Raw genomic sequence first — 13,550 nt, forward strand, 5'->3', positions numbered from 1 at the left:
ATAAAATATATATTAATTTTGCTTCATCTAACAGAGCTGCACATGTTTTTGTAAATCCTTTGATATCTCAGAAGTTCCTTTTTGCTGGGTGGGTCCTTTTTGCATAAATACGGACAATTTATGTTACCTTGTTAAATATTTATCAATCAATAACATCCCTTTTTGGTCAAAAATCACGTTTACGATAACTGTTTTCCACCATTTAATAAATATACTAAAAGCAATCTGCCCTGCATACTTAGAAAAGTATGTTGGAAACTAATTTAAATATGTAGTTGTAGTTTAAAAAAAACTTATTATTTATTTCAACTTAACGTATTAACGTAACGTAAGTACGTATTTTAAATTTATTAAATATTGTGTGTAAACTATAAAATGTAAATCGACAAAAGTGAAAGTTTCATTGACGTCAGCTTGACATTTACTGTCTTCGGCAGATTGAGAAATGCTCATAGTTACGTAAAATATTTTATTTTCTGTAAGTTTTGTAAGGAATTAAGTTTTACTGTAATAACACATTAGATGATCTAAGTTTGTAAGTGAAGTAAAGAAGCAGTAAATAAGTGCAGTATTGGTTTTTATTAATATAAAATAATGTTGCTATACATTTTTATAGGTTGTATATAAAATTGCGTATTTATTTTTCAGGCAAAATGCAAGTTGTTAAAGCTTTAGGAGCTTCGGCTTCTACCATTCATTCTGTAATAAAGAAAGGAGGATTTACACCCATGATAGATATTATACGACAAACACATCTGCCTGCGCCGAACCCAAAAGAAAGAAGACCCTATTCACCTTTCCAAGACACTAGTAATATGGCAGAATATGCTGTGGCTAGGCTTGATGATTTGTTAAATTGGGGAAGAAAGGGTTCTATATGGCCCATGACATTTGGTTTAGCTTGTTGCGCTGTTGAAATGATGCACATTGCTGCACCTCGTTATGACATGGACAGGTATTTAATTAAGCATTCATTTAATTATCACATACAAACTCTTTCTAAATGATTGCATGATTTTTATTACAAAAAAATATATAGCTTTTATTAATATTAAAATGTAAACAAACCATTCAAAACTCTTAAATTGTCCATAGAACTTAATGAAAATAAAATTATGATTTTTAGATATGGTGTGGTATTTAGAGCTTCACCCCGTCAAGCAGATGTGATGATAGTTGCGGGGACTTTAACCAATAAAATGGCTCCAGCTTTGAGAAAAGTTTATGATCAGATGCCTGATCCGAGATGGGTTATTTCTATGGGTAGCTGTGCTAATGGTGGTGGTTATTACCACTATTCTTATTCAGTTGTAAGGTAAGTCCTCTTATTGATATATTGCAAACATTTTGATTTATTAAAGATAATAATTATTTGTGCTGTGTGGCTACGGCACTAAAGAATATAGCCACCCCCTCTCTTCCCGTGGGTGTCGTAAGAGGCGACTAAGGGATAACAAGGTTCCACTACCACTTTTTAACTTAAGAAGCCGACCGATGGCGGGATAACCATCTAACTGCTGGCTTTGAAACACACAGGCCGAAGACGGGCAGCAGCGTTGTAGGTGCGACAAAGCCAACTCTGCGGTCACCAACCCGCCTGCCCAGCGTGGTGACTATGGGCAACACACATGAGTTCATGCATTTTTGGCGCAAACTTGTGGAGGCCTATGTCCAGCAGTGGACTGCAATAGGCTGGAATGATGATGATGATGAATAATTATATAAGAATTTCAACTGAATAAACTGTTGAGTATCTTGATTCCATGTTTGTGCAGCGGTCACAGCACTGGTTTGACTGTTACGTTGGTGGTTGCGGGTTCGATCCCCGCACATGACAAATATTTGTATTGGCCATACAGATGTTTACTGTGGTCTGTGTGTTTATGCAGTTCTTGTAATACTCCCCACTGCACCTCGGAAAGCACGTTAAGCAGTCAGCCCCGGTTGTTATCATGTCCACCTGATAGCGATCGTTACTCATATTAGGGAATATATCCTTAATTTTTACTATTAACTTTAACAGAACTAAGTCTGTCCAGGCAGCTAGTTAAAAATAATTGTAATTTGAAATGAATAAAAATATTGTGAGGCTATGGACTCTTAAGGCCTTAGTGACACTGAGCCATAAACAATTATGAGCCTTTGCTAAATATTGTTGTAAAGCTACTTGAAATAGATTTATGTATATGGGGTTCAATGTGGGCTCATAGCTGTAGTAGACATTAGTATTGGAGCTTTAATATTCATGAAACATTCTGATTTTCAGAGGATGTGATCGCATTGTGCCCGTTGATATCTATGTCCCTGGATGTCCACCAACAGCCGAAGCTCTACTGTATGGAGTCTTACAATTACAAAAAAAGGTTAAGAGAATGAAAACAGTTCAAGTTTGGTATAGGAAATAAAGCTAATTAACAATGAGCGACGAAATACGAAATAGTGTTATTTATTCTCATCATTGCAGTAACATGATCATATAGTAGAAATTTCTATGTTTTATTTTAATTACCCTGACTTGTTATATAAATATTTAAAGTAAAATAAATTTCAAAGAAACAAATTTATTAAGGGTAAATACCTAGGAGAAAATCATGTACTCAAACAGCCTCATAAGAAATTCATAATTTTATTCTTTTAATTTATTCTTAGTAAAAATAGAACAGTACATCATTTTTGGAACTAAGATTGTTTTTGATTTAAGGATCTCCTAGTTTCCTTCACATCATCATCGTCATCATCACTTCAGGCTATCGCAAATTGCTGGATATAGGCCTCCCCAAGTTCGCGCCAAACATCCCGGTTTTTCGCTATCCTCATCCAGCCACCACTGGCAATCAGAGATTGTCGTGCCAGCAGGCCGAAGGGCATCCCACACTGCGTTTGCCAACACATCTGCTCTAGCGGCTATCAGTCCTGTGACAGGTGACCAGGCCGTGGCCACAAAAAAAAACTCCATTTTCATCGGTGTCTAAGAAAAATGGATCTTGGGGTTGTCCAATAATCATTTGATGTTTTTACATGAAATTTTTGACCCTCCACATACCTAAACATCACATGTATTTTTTAACCGACTTCCAAAAAAACAGGAGGTTCTCAATTCGACTGTATTTTTTTTTTTCTTTTTTTTTTAAGTATGTTACATCAGAACTTATGACCGTGTGGACCGATTTTGACAATTTTTTTTAATCGAAAGGTGGTGTGTGTCAATTGGTCCCATTTAAATTTATTTGAGATCTAACAACTACTTTTCGAGTTATATCTAATAATGCGTTTTTACTTGACGCTTTTTTCGTCGACCTACGTTGTATTATACCGCATAACTTTCTACTGGATGTACCGATTTTGATAATTCTTTTTTTGTTGAAAAGGGGATATCCCTAGTTTGGTACTGTGATAAGGAAACCAGGATCTGATGATGGGATCCCAGAGAAATCGAGGGAAACTCTCGAAAATCTGTAATAACTTTTTACTGGGTGTACCGATTTTGATAATTTTTAATTTAATCGAAAGCTGATGTTAATCATGTGGTCATATATAAATTTTATCGAGATCTGATAACTACTTTTTGAGTAATCTTTGATAACGCGTAGTTACTTGACTATTTTTTCGTCGATCTACGTTGTATTACTCGTCGATGTCATTGAATCGGTTTTTTTTCGTTTGCGAGCAAACACAATTATTACTGTATATAAGTAAATTAAATTAAAATGCGGTCTACGAATAAGATCAATTTAATCATTAATAACTTACGTAAAGTGCGCCCTAATATATTATTTAACATGAACTTTATTGAATAGCAATAAAGTTCAAATTGACCCTACGTTTAATTTAGAAAACGTTTATATGGGAAAAAGAAAAGGGCTGGTTTTAGGGAAAAAAATGTGAATGTAGGAAATTTTTGTTTTTTAAATAAATCGAGCCATTTGAGGGAATTTTGGTTAAAATATACATATACAAACGTATGTATTTTAAATTGTAAAATCCGTGAATTGATGATGATGATGAATGATGAAATCCGAAAATTTTAATTCAACATTTCTGAAAATAGAATACCCCTGCATCATTTGAGTATAAAAAACAAGTCTTTTAGTGCAACAAGTTTTTAAGTTTACATGTACTGAGAAACATTGAAATAAAAACATGCATTCTTATTCCACGTAAATGATATGTCCAGCCGGCCTAGCATGCATACAACGAGATATCTCTTGACGAGAGAGAGAGATAATGTCTACATCGAGTATTTTCTCGATTACCCTAACATGCGCACTACGAGAGACAAAATTCTCTTCCGAAGACTTCGCCTTGTCGAGTAGAGAAACATTATCAACCATAATCACAACTGAATATCATTCTTATTTCTTATGTCGTAAAGTTGAATTTACAAGGTTATTGACCAATCGTGCCAAACCGGGATGAGCCAACGTTTGTATAATTTCAAACGAGTGACACATGTTTTATTTAACAATGTTCTCGGCCTTTTGGCTAAGATAAAAAGTGTATATCTAATTTAAAAAATCTAATATGGAAAATAAAACGTCGTAAGTAAATGAATTTAATTATATATGTAAAACAATATGCTCGTGTTGTGCTTTATATCTTGTCGCACATTAGATAATTGTAATTCTATCACGCATTCTTCTTTTTTTTTTTTTAATTTTTAAAATTTTTTGAATTTTTGAATTTTTTTTTTTTAGATTATTGATTTTACTTTTATTCTATTTAATTTTATTTTTACTTATTGATTTTTTTAATATAATTTTGTTTTGTTTTTTATTCTGAATGTTGTCTTGTCTTGTTGTACTAACCCAATATGGACTTATACTTTGGTCTGAAATAAAGTATTATTATTATTATTATTTAGAATAAGAAGAAATTACCGAAATTATATAATTATAATAGGGAAACGCCATGGTATACAAAAAATAGGCACCCGGTTTTATTTATTTTCTATTTATCGTCTTTCTCGTCGATAATATTGAAGACGAGAAGTTTCTCTTCCTAAAACGACAAAATTCGACAAAATTACGATGTCATGTTAGCTTCCGTAGAGATAAATATCACAGATCACTAAAATTTAATGATTATCTCTTCTATTGACGTAACGAGAAGAGTATCACATGCACGCATGTTAGCTACTGTAGACATAGAGAGATAATACGAGAAAAGGGGTAGACAAAATTTTGTCGTGGCGTGCATGCTAGGCCTGCTGAACGCCGAAGTCGTCTATAGTTGACCGCTAGGGATGTGACGCAAGAGGTATAAATAAATAATAAAAAAATAAATATTTACAATACACCGTCATCTGTTCCTAAAGTAAGCAAATTAATGCTTGTGTTATAGATAACAGCCGACTGGTATAGTTACATATTTTTTTTATAAACTTACATATAAATAATACATATATAAATAAATATCAACTGAGGTAGGGCACAGCAGGAATTTCCTGCTCAAAATATGGAGCAGCCCGACGGGTAGTACCTCGACCTTACATAAGATCACAGCAAAATAATACTGTTTTCAAGCAGTATTGTGTTCCTGTTGGTGAGTAAGGTGACCAGAGCTCCTAGGGGGATTGGGGATTGGGTCGGCAACGCGCTTGCGATGCTTCTGGTGTTGCAGGTGTCTATAAGCTACGGTAATCGCTTACCATCAGGTGAGCCGTACGCTTGTTTGCCGACATAGTGCCATAAAAAAAAAAAATATATATATATATATATTACAACCAGACTCGGGGTGGGAATCGAACCCATAAACCCCGGAGCAGAAAGTAGGGAAATTGCGCCAACGGGCTAGTCAAAATGGTATAGATGTTTTTTAAGCTATTCAAAATTGATCTCAAACGTGTTATATTTTTTATAAATAATTTGATACTTGAATAAAACAAAATGTAATAAACATAAAACTATCAGCTAACACATAAATAGCAAATGAATAAAAAAATCAAATCAACTAAAATCAATCAAATTGCTATAATAAATCTGATATCGCAAATCTGGCGCAACCCTAGCGTTTCACCATTAATCCGTTTACTACACGCCGTTGTCCAGCATAGACGACTGTGGTGACGTCATAAGCGAATAGTGAAAAAAGTAGTGCAGTGCAACATGACGATACCTTAGAACATCGATGTATGATAAGAAAACCAGGATCTGATAATGGGATCCTAGAGAAATCGAGGGAAACCCTAAAAAATCCGCATAACTTTTTACTGGGTATACCGATTTAGATGATTTTTAATTTAATCGAAAGCCGATGTTTATCATGTGGTCACATTTAAATTTCATCGAGATCTGATAACAAATTTTTGAGTAATCTGTGATAATGCGTATTTATTTGACTATTTTTTCGTCTACCTACGTTGTATTACTTGTCGATGTAATTGAAGTTGGTAACTTTTATTACTCCCTTTTTAGTTATAATTATCTAATACGAAAAATTACAAATTCGAATTTGGTTAATTTTTTTAAAATTACCTTTCATATATATTATTTCGATTCGATTCGAACTCGATATAATATAGCGTGCCGCACAGCACGTCTCTTCAAAACCGTAGGTAAGCTGCGCCGCCGTAGTCGTCCAGTCGTGACAGTGACGTCATGACGATAGAAAAGAGTGTTGTGCTTTACTACGATTATTTTTGTAATGTTTGTTTTTTATTTATGTTATTGTAAGTATATATATGTCAGCAATAGCACTGTTGTACGCAATTAGAAAGGAATTATTAAACAACAGATGCAACGATCGCGCCACCTAGCACATCGTTCGATAGTCACCTACCCTCATTTATTATATTACTCGAATTGTTCTGACATGTATAAAACGAACGGTGTCACCTCGGCTAAGACAGTCTTGGCTCTGGCTTGGCACGATACATTTGTTGTATCCTGCTAGTAGCTTAACCTAGACTCATTCGATAATTAATTTGTGCATACGAATTAATTGTTACATATTATGGCGGATAACTCGAGCAGTGAAGGTGAGCGTTGATGCGCATCCCAAAGGAGATCTCCTTAAACCTACACCTGGGTCGCAAGTCCTAGGCACTGCTCTGAGTTACTCCCTATGCCACACGATAGATTGGATCGGATCGCTGAAGAGCGCGCATGTATCCACGTGTTCGGTAGACATTACAATTTCGTTATAATCTTTTGAAGTACTACCCACATAATATTGTAAAGAGTGCGAGTATGACCTACGCCCGCGCCTTGCGAATATAGAAAAGGAGCTTCCAACAGTCGAAAGACTACATATATAACGACTGCAAGATAACACAAGAAAAATATTGAAAAAATAAACCTTCCTAGAAGAACCTTATATAAGTAGTAATTTATTGTATAAAACCAACAAAAACAAGTCACTGTGTGGTACTCGATAACGACTCTTGGCAACACTATTTTTTTTCGTAGGTATTTTTGTTTATTTTATGCCTTGGCGTACAGGGCACGGGAATAGATTTGAGGCGTGGCGTTCAAAAGGTTAAAGGATTACGAGAAGCATAAATAAAGTCATGTTGGTATAAAAATCAAAAGTTTTAATGGTATTTTCTGAATCGCACCAAGCTTTCATTTACTTTTAGTATACAGAATGATTTTTTATAAACTATAATACATTTTTGAGTTACCCTTCAGGAAATCATGGAACACAATTATTCAATGTGCCTTAAAACAGGTTATAATAATCATAATTTTAATTTTGTCTGACTTAACGTCCATTATTAAATTACATTTTAATGGCACATGTAGTTAATTATTACAAACCAAACACTTGGTCAACTTGCTATTATCGTCAAAACTAATTCAAAAAGTTTAGGAAGTAGATAACGCGATAATATGAATTAATTTATTACTGTTAATATATTATCTAGCTGCAAATAGACACTACTTTAAAGTCAGACAAAATGTTATTTTCACAATACAATAATATCACATTTTAAATGCATTAAGAAATGTCATCTGCTATAATATGTAACGAAATTGTAATCAATCTCATCAGAAGAAAGAAAAAGAGTTTAATAAAATAAATAAATAAATAATTAACCACTGGTACAATTGAAAAACCATTATGAGATTTTTAACGGAAGTGAAAATTATACTCCCGGTAGAATAATAATTTATGGGATTTTTCCTTTGTATGACGTTAAATAAACCAATTCTATATTTTAACACTAATTTACAAACTACTATTTACATTTTATTTATAGGTATATATAAATATGTATAATTATATCGATAGCGATCTCGATAACCCTATTTTTCACATAATCAGCGATTTAATGTATAATTAACTAATAATGGTCACAATAACAACTCGATAGATATTTTCATGTAAATAAACAAGCAGTAGTGTACAGGCTGGCGCGTTCCGCGCCATCGTTTTCGTCTTATATTGCACATTACACTTGAGCGATCGCTCATTCCATTTGCTCTGCTAGTGGTCGCCTCGCCATCGACAACTTCCATCCGACGCGTCCGAATTACGATTCCACTCGGCTACTTTACGATTTAATATTACACTAAGAGTCGAACGCGTCAAGACCGGCGAGACGAGCGACGGTCATTTCGAAAGCGACGTTACAATAAATAATTTTCTATGCCGATAGTGTGAAACGGTTCACTTCGAAATAGTCGTACTCTCACTCGGTGATGTCATTTAAGTTAAGCTATGTACACGGAGAGCGGCAGGTCGCGGGCGGTCGCTATCATCGCGGTTCCTCCTTCTTGAGCAGGTCGAGCGGCGCCAGCGGAGCCAGCGAAGGCGCGAGCGGCGCCAGCGGGGCCAGCGGCGCGTGCGCGCCCAGCGGCGGCAGCGGCGCGCCCGGCAGCGAGCGATGCAGGAGCGGACTCGACTTCAACTGCTGATGATGGGCGTAAGCGCTCAGCATCTTTGCACGGTCCTCCTCTGCACGTATCGCCGCTTCGACTAGCGGTGCGAATCTCATGTGTTGCAACGGATCGAACGCGCGATACGGATCCCAGTGGGGAGGCGGCGGATACGCGGGCAGAGTGGGCGGAGGCCGCGGAGGTTCCTTGCGATCGTCTTTCGAAGTCTCCGGGACGCCGTTTCGCAGCGGGGAACGCGTCCGCACCCTCTCGAGATCGCGCTCGCGCTGCTCACGCGCCTTTCTTCGCTCTCGCTCTTCGCGATCTCGTCTCTCGCGCTCCTCTCGCTCGCGCCGCGCCCGCTCGCGCTCCTCGTGCTCGCGGCGCACCTCCGCGGCGGCGGACACGGGCGGGCGCACGCCGCGCCACGCGTCGTGCAGCGAGCCCATGGGCGGACCGTGGTGGACGCCGTGCAGCGACGACGAGAGAGCGAGTTCACGCCCGTACGCCGAGAGGCCGAACGGGGTGGGCGCTCCAGGAAAGGGACCGGCGCCGTACCGCCCGAACGGTGACACCCCTGAAACGCCCAAATGCCGGTCAGTGGGCGGCGCTAGAGGGCTGGGTGTGAGTGAGGGCCGCGCGGGGTACCGGACGATACCTAGGGGCGCGTGATGCGGCAGGTAGGGACCGGGCGGTAGCTCGTACGGTGAGCGATAAGTCGGCGGCGGAGGCGGTGCCGGGGCGGGGAATGCGCGAAGTTTATCCTTTTCGGCGTTGCTGACGGACACGCTGGCTCCTCCGGACTTTTCCTTCTGTTGATGATTGTAGATTTCCCAGGCGATTCGAACGTGCATTGCGTTCCACTTGCCGGTTTTCTGAATAAAGATATGTTTGTAAATTTAGTTTCATTATATTAATTTATTTGAAACATGCATAATTAATAATAAATGTTAGCATGCGTGTACAGTATTGAAGTGTGAAAGAAAACCTACCATAACAGCAGGACGCGGTGGTAGTTTAGTGGCGGAGTCGCTTGCTGCGGACACTACGGGCTGTTAACATGAGGCGATGCAATGTTAATGATGACAGCAAACGAAAGAGAGAAGCATTAAGCTTGCTTGCAGTGATTATAGCAAAAGAAATATTGAAAATAATGGTAAAAATAAATTAACTAAATAAACCATATTTCCCATAGAATAGTTAACAATGTTTAGATTATTAATCTACAAATATGATAGCAGGATGAAATTAAAGTATGAACAACAAAATAAATAATAGTAGTGATAGTATAAGTAGGGGACCGGCTTCGTACCGTACCGTACTTGGTAGTCTAGTCTACAAATAAAATCTATACTTGTACTTATTTTGTTCTATTGAACTCCTAATTATATTCCTAAAATGTAGAAGTAAAATTGTTTATGAATGTTTACCTTAGGAGCATAAGAGGTAAGGGGCGCTGGTGGTACGTATGGTGCAGTTGGATGCAAGAGACTCGACGAGTAGGGGTAGCCAAGTCCGAGACCAGTTCGATACAACGATGTCATCTTTCCAACATCCTTGAACTGAATTTAAAAATTTAAGTTATTTACATTTCAATGCAAAAAAAAAAATATTTGTGACTTCATATGGCATATAAAAAACATTTTTGTATAAAATATAAACATAAAAAACATACTGAAAAGATGTACATCAAACCAAAATTGTTTAACTATAATAAAGTTTAATGATTCTTGATAGACTACAAAACAACGTTATAATTCAGAATGAAATGATAAATTTCTTTTCACATCACAAACAATTGTTATAAAATGATCACTAATTATAACTGATACCCAATTAATGAACATATTTTCACAAGAACTATACTACTTTCGTTTCGTCTTCGTAATATTAATAATGGTAAATTATTTTGGTTAGGCACGGCATATTGAGATAGAACACAGCAGGGAATAAACCACTCAAAATCTTGAGCAGCATTCCTGGAATGTAAGAACAGGATAATACTGCTCTCAAGTTCTGTTGTGCTCTTGTAGTGAGTAAAGTTCTCTTCGTGTTACAGAGGAGGATGAGTTGGCAGCATGCTTGAGATGCTTTTGGTGTTGCAGGCATATGTAGGCAGCGGTTAGCGGGTTCGATTCCCGCTCGGGATGGATATTTCTATTTGTAGAAACATTTGTTTCTGGTATGGATGTCTATCATTTTGGTTCTCCTCACTGCCTTGGAGAGCACGTTAACCTGTAGGTCCTGATAGCAATCATTCATCATTATCATCATTACAGCCTATACAGTCCACTGCTGGACATAGGCCTCCACAAGTTTACGCCAAAAATAACGTGAACTCATGTGTTTTGCCCACAGTGAAACTGAGAAAATAGGGACGCAATAGCTGCGCTAACTTATTTTGTTATTTCACCGCTTTATAAAAATGCAGTTAATGAGTACTTTAAAGGTTTTAATGACTTATTTTAGGTTTAGGCAATTTGTTCTTGATCATCATTACAGCCTATACAGTCCACTGCTGGACATTTCATCATTACAGCCTATACAGGCCTCCACAAGTTTACGCCAAAAATAACGTGAACTCATGTGTTTTGCCCATAGTCACCACGCTGGGCAGGCGGGTTGGTGACCGCAGTACTGGCTTTTTCGCACCAAAGACGCTGCTGCCCGTCTTCGGCCTGTGTATTTCAAAGCCAGCACTTGGATGGTTATCCCGCCATCGGTCGGCTTCTTAAGTTCCAAGGTGGTTGTGGAACCTTGTTATCCCTTAGTCGCCTCTTACGACATCCACGGGAAGAGAGGGGGTGGCTAAATTCTTTAGTGCCGTAGCCACATAGCACAATCATTACTCATAGGGAATATATCGACTAAATCACAGTGTAGCAACGTGGTGGATAATCTCTGATCCTTCTCCTACATGAGGAGAGAGGCCTATGTCCAGCAGTGGGATGTTATAAGTTGAATCGTGATAGGGTACTGTATCTTATTACAGGCCGTAACGCTTGCTTATCACTCTAGTTATATAAAAAAAATATATCCTTCACTTAATAAAGGGGTGTGTTGTACTAGCAGCTGATGCGGTGGTCAGGCATTTATAGGTTTTACTGTAACTGCTGACCGTCAAGGGTCGTACGGTTGTTTAGCATTAGCCATTTAAACAATACAAGAAACACTCACTAAAGGCGCGTGAGGCACCAGCAGCTGGTGCGGGTGGTGCGGGGCGGGCGGCGCGTGCGGCGCGTGCGGCGCGTGGGGCGCGTGCGGCGCGTGCGCGTGCGCGTGCGTGGCGGGCGGGTGCTGGTGCACGTGCGTGTGCTGGTGCTGGTGGTGGTGCAGCTCCGTGCGCACGCCCACCGCGCCCGCCGCCGCCAGGAAGCGGCTGTCGAGCTCGCGCCGGAGAAGATCGGCGCCGGGACCTTGAAAATAATAATAATCTTTGTTTACAATATATCTACATATTAATACTTGAAACAAAAACTTTGTATCCCTTTTTATGAAAATTGCGACGACGGAGGTGTATGAAATTTTGTACACTTATAGCTTATACAAAGAATGAGTGCAGAATGCTAATATTTTTATTAAATTTTGCATAAACAATACATCAATCAATAAAAACATCATCATTATTCAATAACACAAGCTACCACGTATCTGACACAAACACGCATAATACTGTTTTATTTTACCCGGCGTCAATGAAACTGGGTCATATTGACCCGAGACAATTTTAAGCTGATATATTTTATTTTTGCTTTGGTTCTATGGATCGAAAGTTTGTGTAGCTGGAGATATGGCCCCCTTCTACCCGCTCCATTGGTTCACTCAGTGCGGCGCCACGTGCACTGGGAGATACAAGTGCGTCAAGTGAAAACGGAACATTATGACCCAGCGTCATCGTTTGTGTAGTAATTTTGTGACTTACATTTATTTGCTTGTTTATTGTTTAATGTTAATTAACTTTGTTTTTTTAAAGATTTTTAGTGAAAATGACATTGATAAATGATAATAACAATGAAGACTCCCTGGTGCTTCAGACGTGGATATTACAGACCATTTATCTGAACGCAGTAATGACAGTGAAAGTGAACAAGAAGCTAGTGATAAGGGGTCAGATTCAGATAATATCGATCTTGCGTACAAAGTCGATCTTGATTACCACGGAAAGGATGGAACTATGTGGCGAAAAGCACCAGCAAGATCGTATGTACTTTCCAGCTGACGAACTCAGTGCTATATACAAAAATTCAAAATGATAGCCACTGATGATTTTCTAGACAATGTTAAATATGAGCCATAATAGGGCCAAAAGGAATGATACACGCAGTAAAAGACGATATTTTCTAAATAAGCTGGGCGTTGATCTAATTCACGAGCATTTACAAACTCAGTAGGATTTCACAAGGTGACCCTTATGAAGAGCATCCCCAAAAAGTTCCAAGAACTTGCAGTAAATATCAAGTACGTCTGTCCTAAAGGATAACAAAACGCCTCACAGCTGTCATGCGTTACACATTTACATTTGCCCAGGCGGAATGATTCCATACTGCAATGATTGCAGCAGCTCCGTGGGCCTGATTGATGACGTAGAGGACTGATCTGTTTTTATTTTTATATTATGAAGCTTATGTGATATCTCTATTAGTACATAAGACTATTGAATCCTATTGTTGCTACGAATACTTTACCAAAAATTCAAAATATAAATATGTTATGTTTTAAAGTTGATTTTGC

General features: G+C 38.2%; 2 protein-coding genes across 4 annotated transcripts in view; one reads left to right on the forward strand and one right to left on the reverse strand.

Moving 5' to 3' along the window:
- Positions 1–374: 374 nt before the first annotated feature.
- On the forward strand, positions 375–2,683 carry LOC123656283 (NADH-quinone oxidoreductase subunit B 2-like). 3 transcript variants are annotated; one of them, XM_045591989.1, is made up of 4 exons: positions 375–478; positions 649–955; positions 1,127–1,315; positions 2,267–2,683. In XM_045591989.1, the coding sequence occupies exons 2-4, from the start codon at positions 654–656 to the stop codon at positions 2,403–2,405; spliced, it is 630 nt and encodes a 209-aa protein (XP_045447945.1). In that variant the 5' UTR covers positions 375–478; positions 649–653; the 3' UTR covers positions 2,406–2,683. The 3 variants fall into 3 exon arrangements, with proteins under 3 accessions (XP_045447945.1, XP_045447947.1, XP_045447944.1); XM_045591991.1 differs by having other exon boundaries at positions 396–535; XM_045591988.1 differs by having other exon boundaries at positions 397–563.
- Positions 2,684–7,510: 4,827 nt separating this feature from the next.
- LOC123656282 (fibrosin-1-like protein) overlaps positions 7,511–13,550 on the reverse strand; it is a 68,038-nt gene continuing 61,998 nt past the window's right edge. Inside the window, exons 13-17 of the mRNA XM_045591987.1 lie at positions 11,997–12,235; positions 10,250–10,381; positions 9,812–9,871; positions 9,478–9,694; positions 7,511–9,396 (exon numbers count right to left, since the gene is read on the reverse strand). Coding sequence (XP_045447943.1) covers positions 8,699–9,396; positions 9,478–9,694; positions 9,812–9,871; positions 10,250–10,381; positions 11,997–12,235 — 1,346 coding nt within the window. The 3' untranslated portion in view covers positions 7,511–8,698. The remainder of the gene's footprint in view (positions 9,397–9,477; positions 9,695–9,811; positions 9,872–10,249; positions 10,382–11,996; positions 12,236–13,550) is intronic.

This window comes from Melitaea cinxia, chromosome 9, assembly GCF_905220565.1.
Source record: "Melitaea cinxia chromosome 9, ilMelCinx1.1, whole genome shotgun sequence".
NCBI lineage: Eukaryota > Metazoa > Arthropoda > Insecta > Lepidoptera > Nymphalidae > Melitaea > Melitaea cinxia.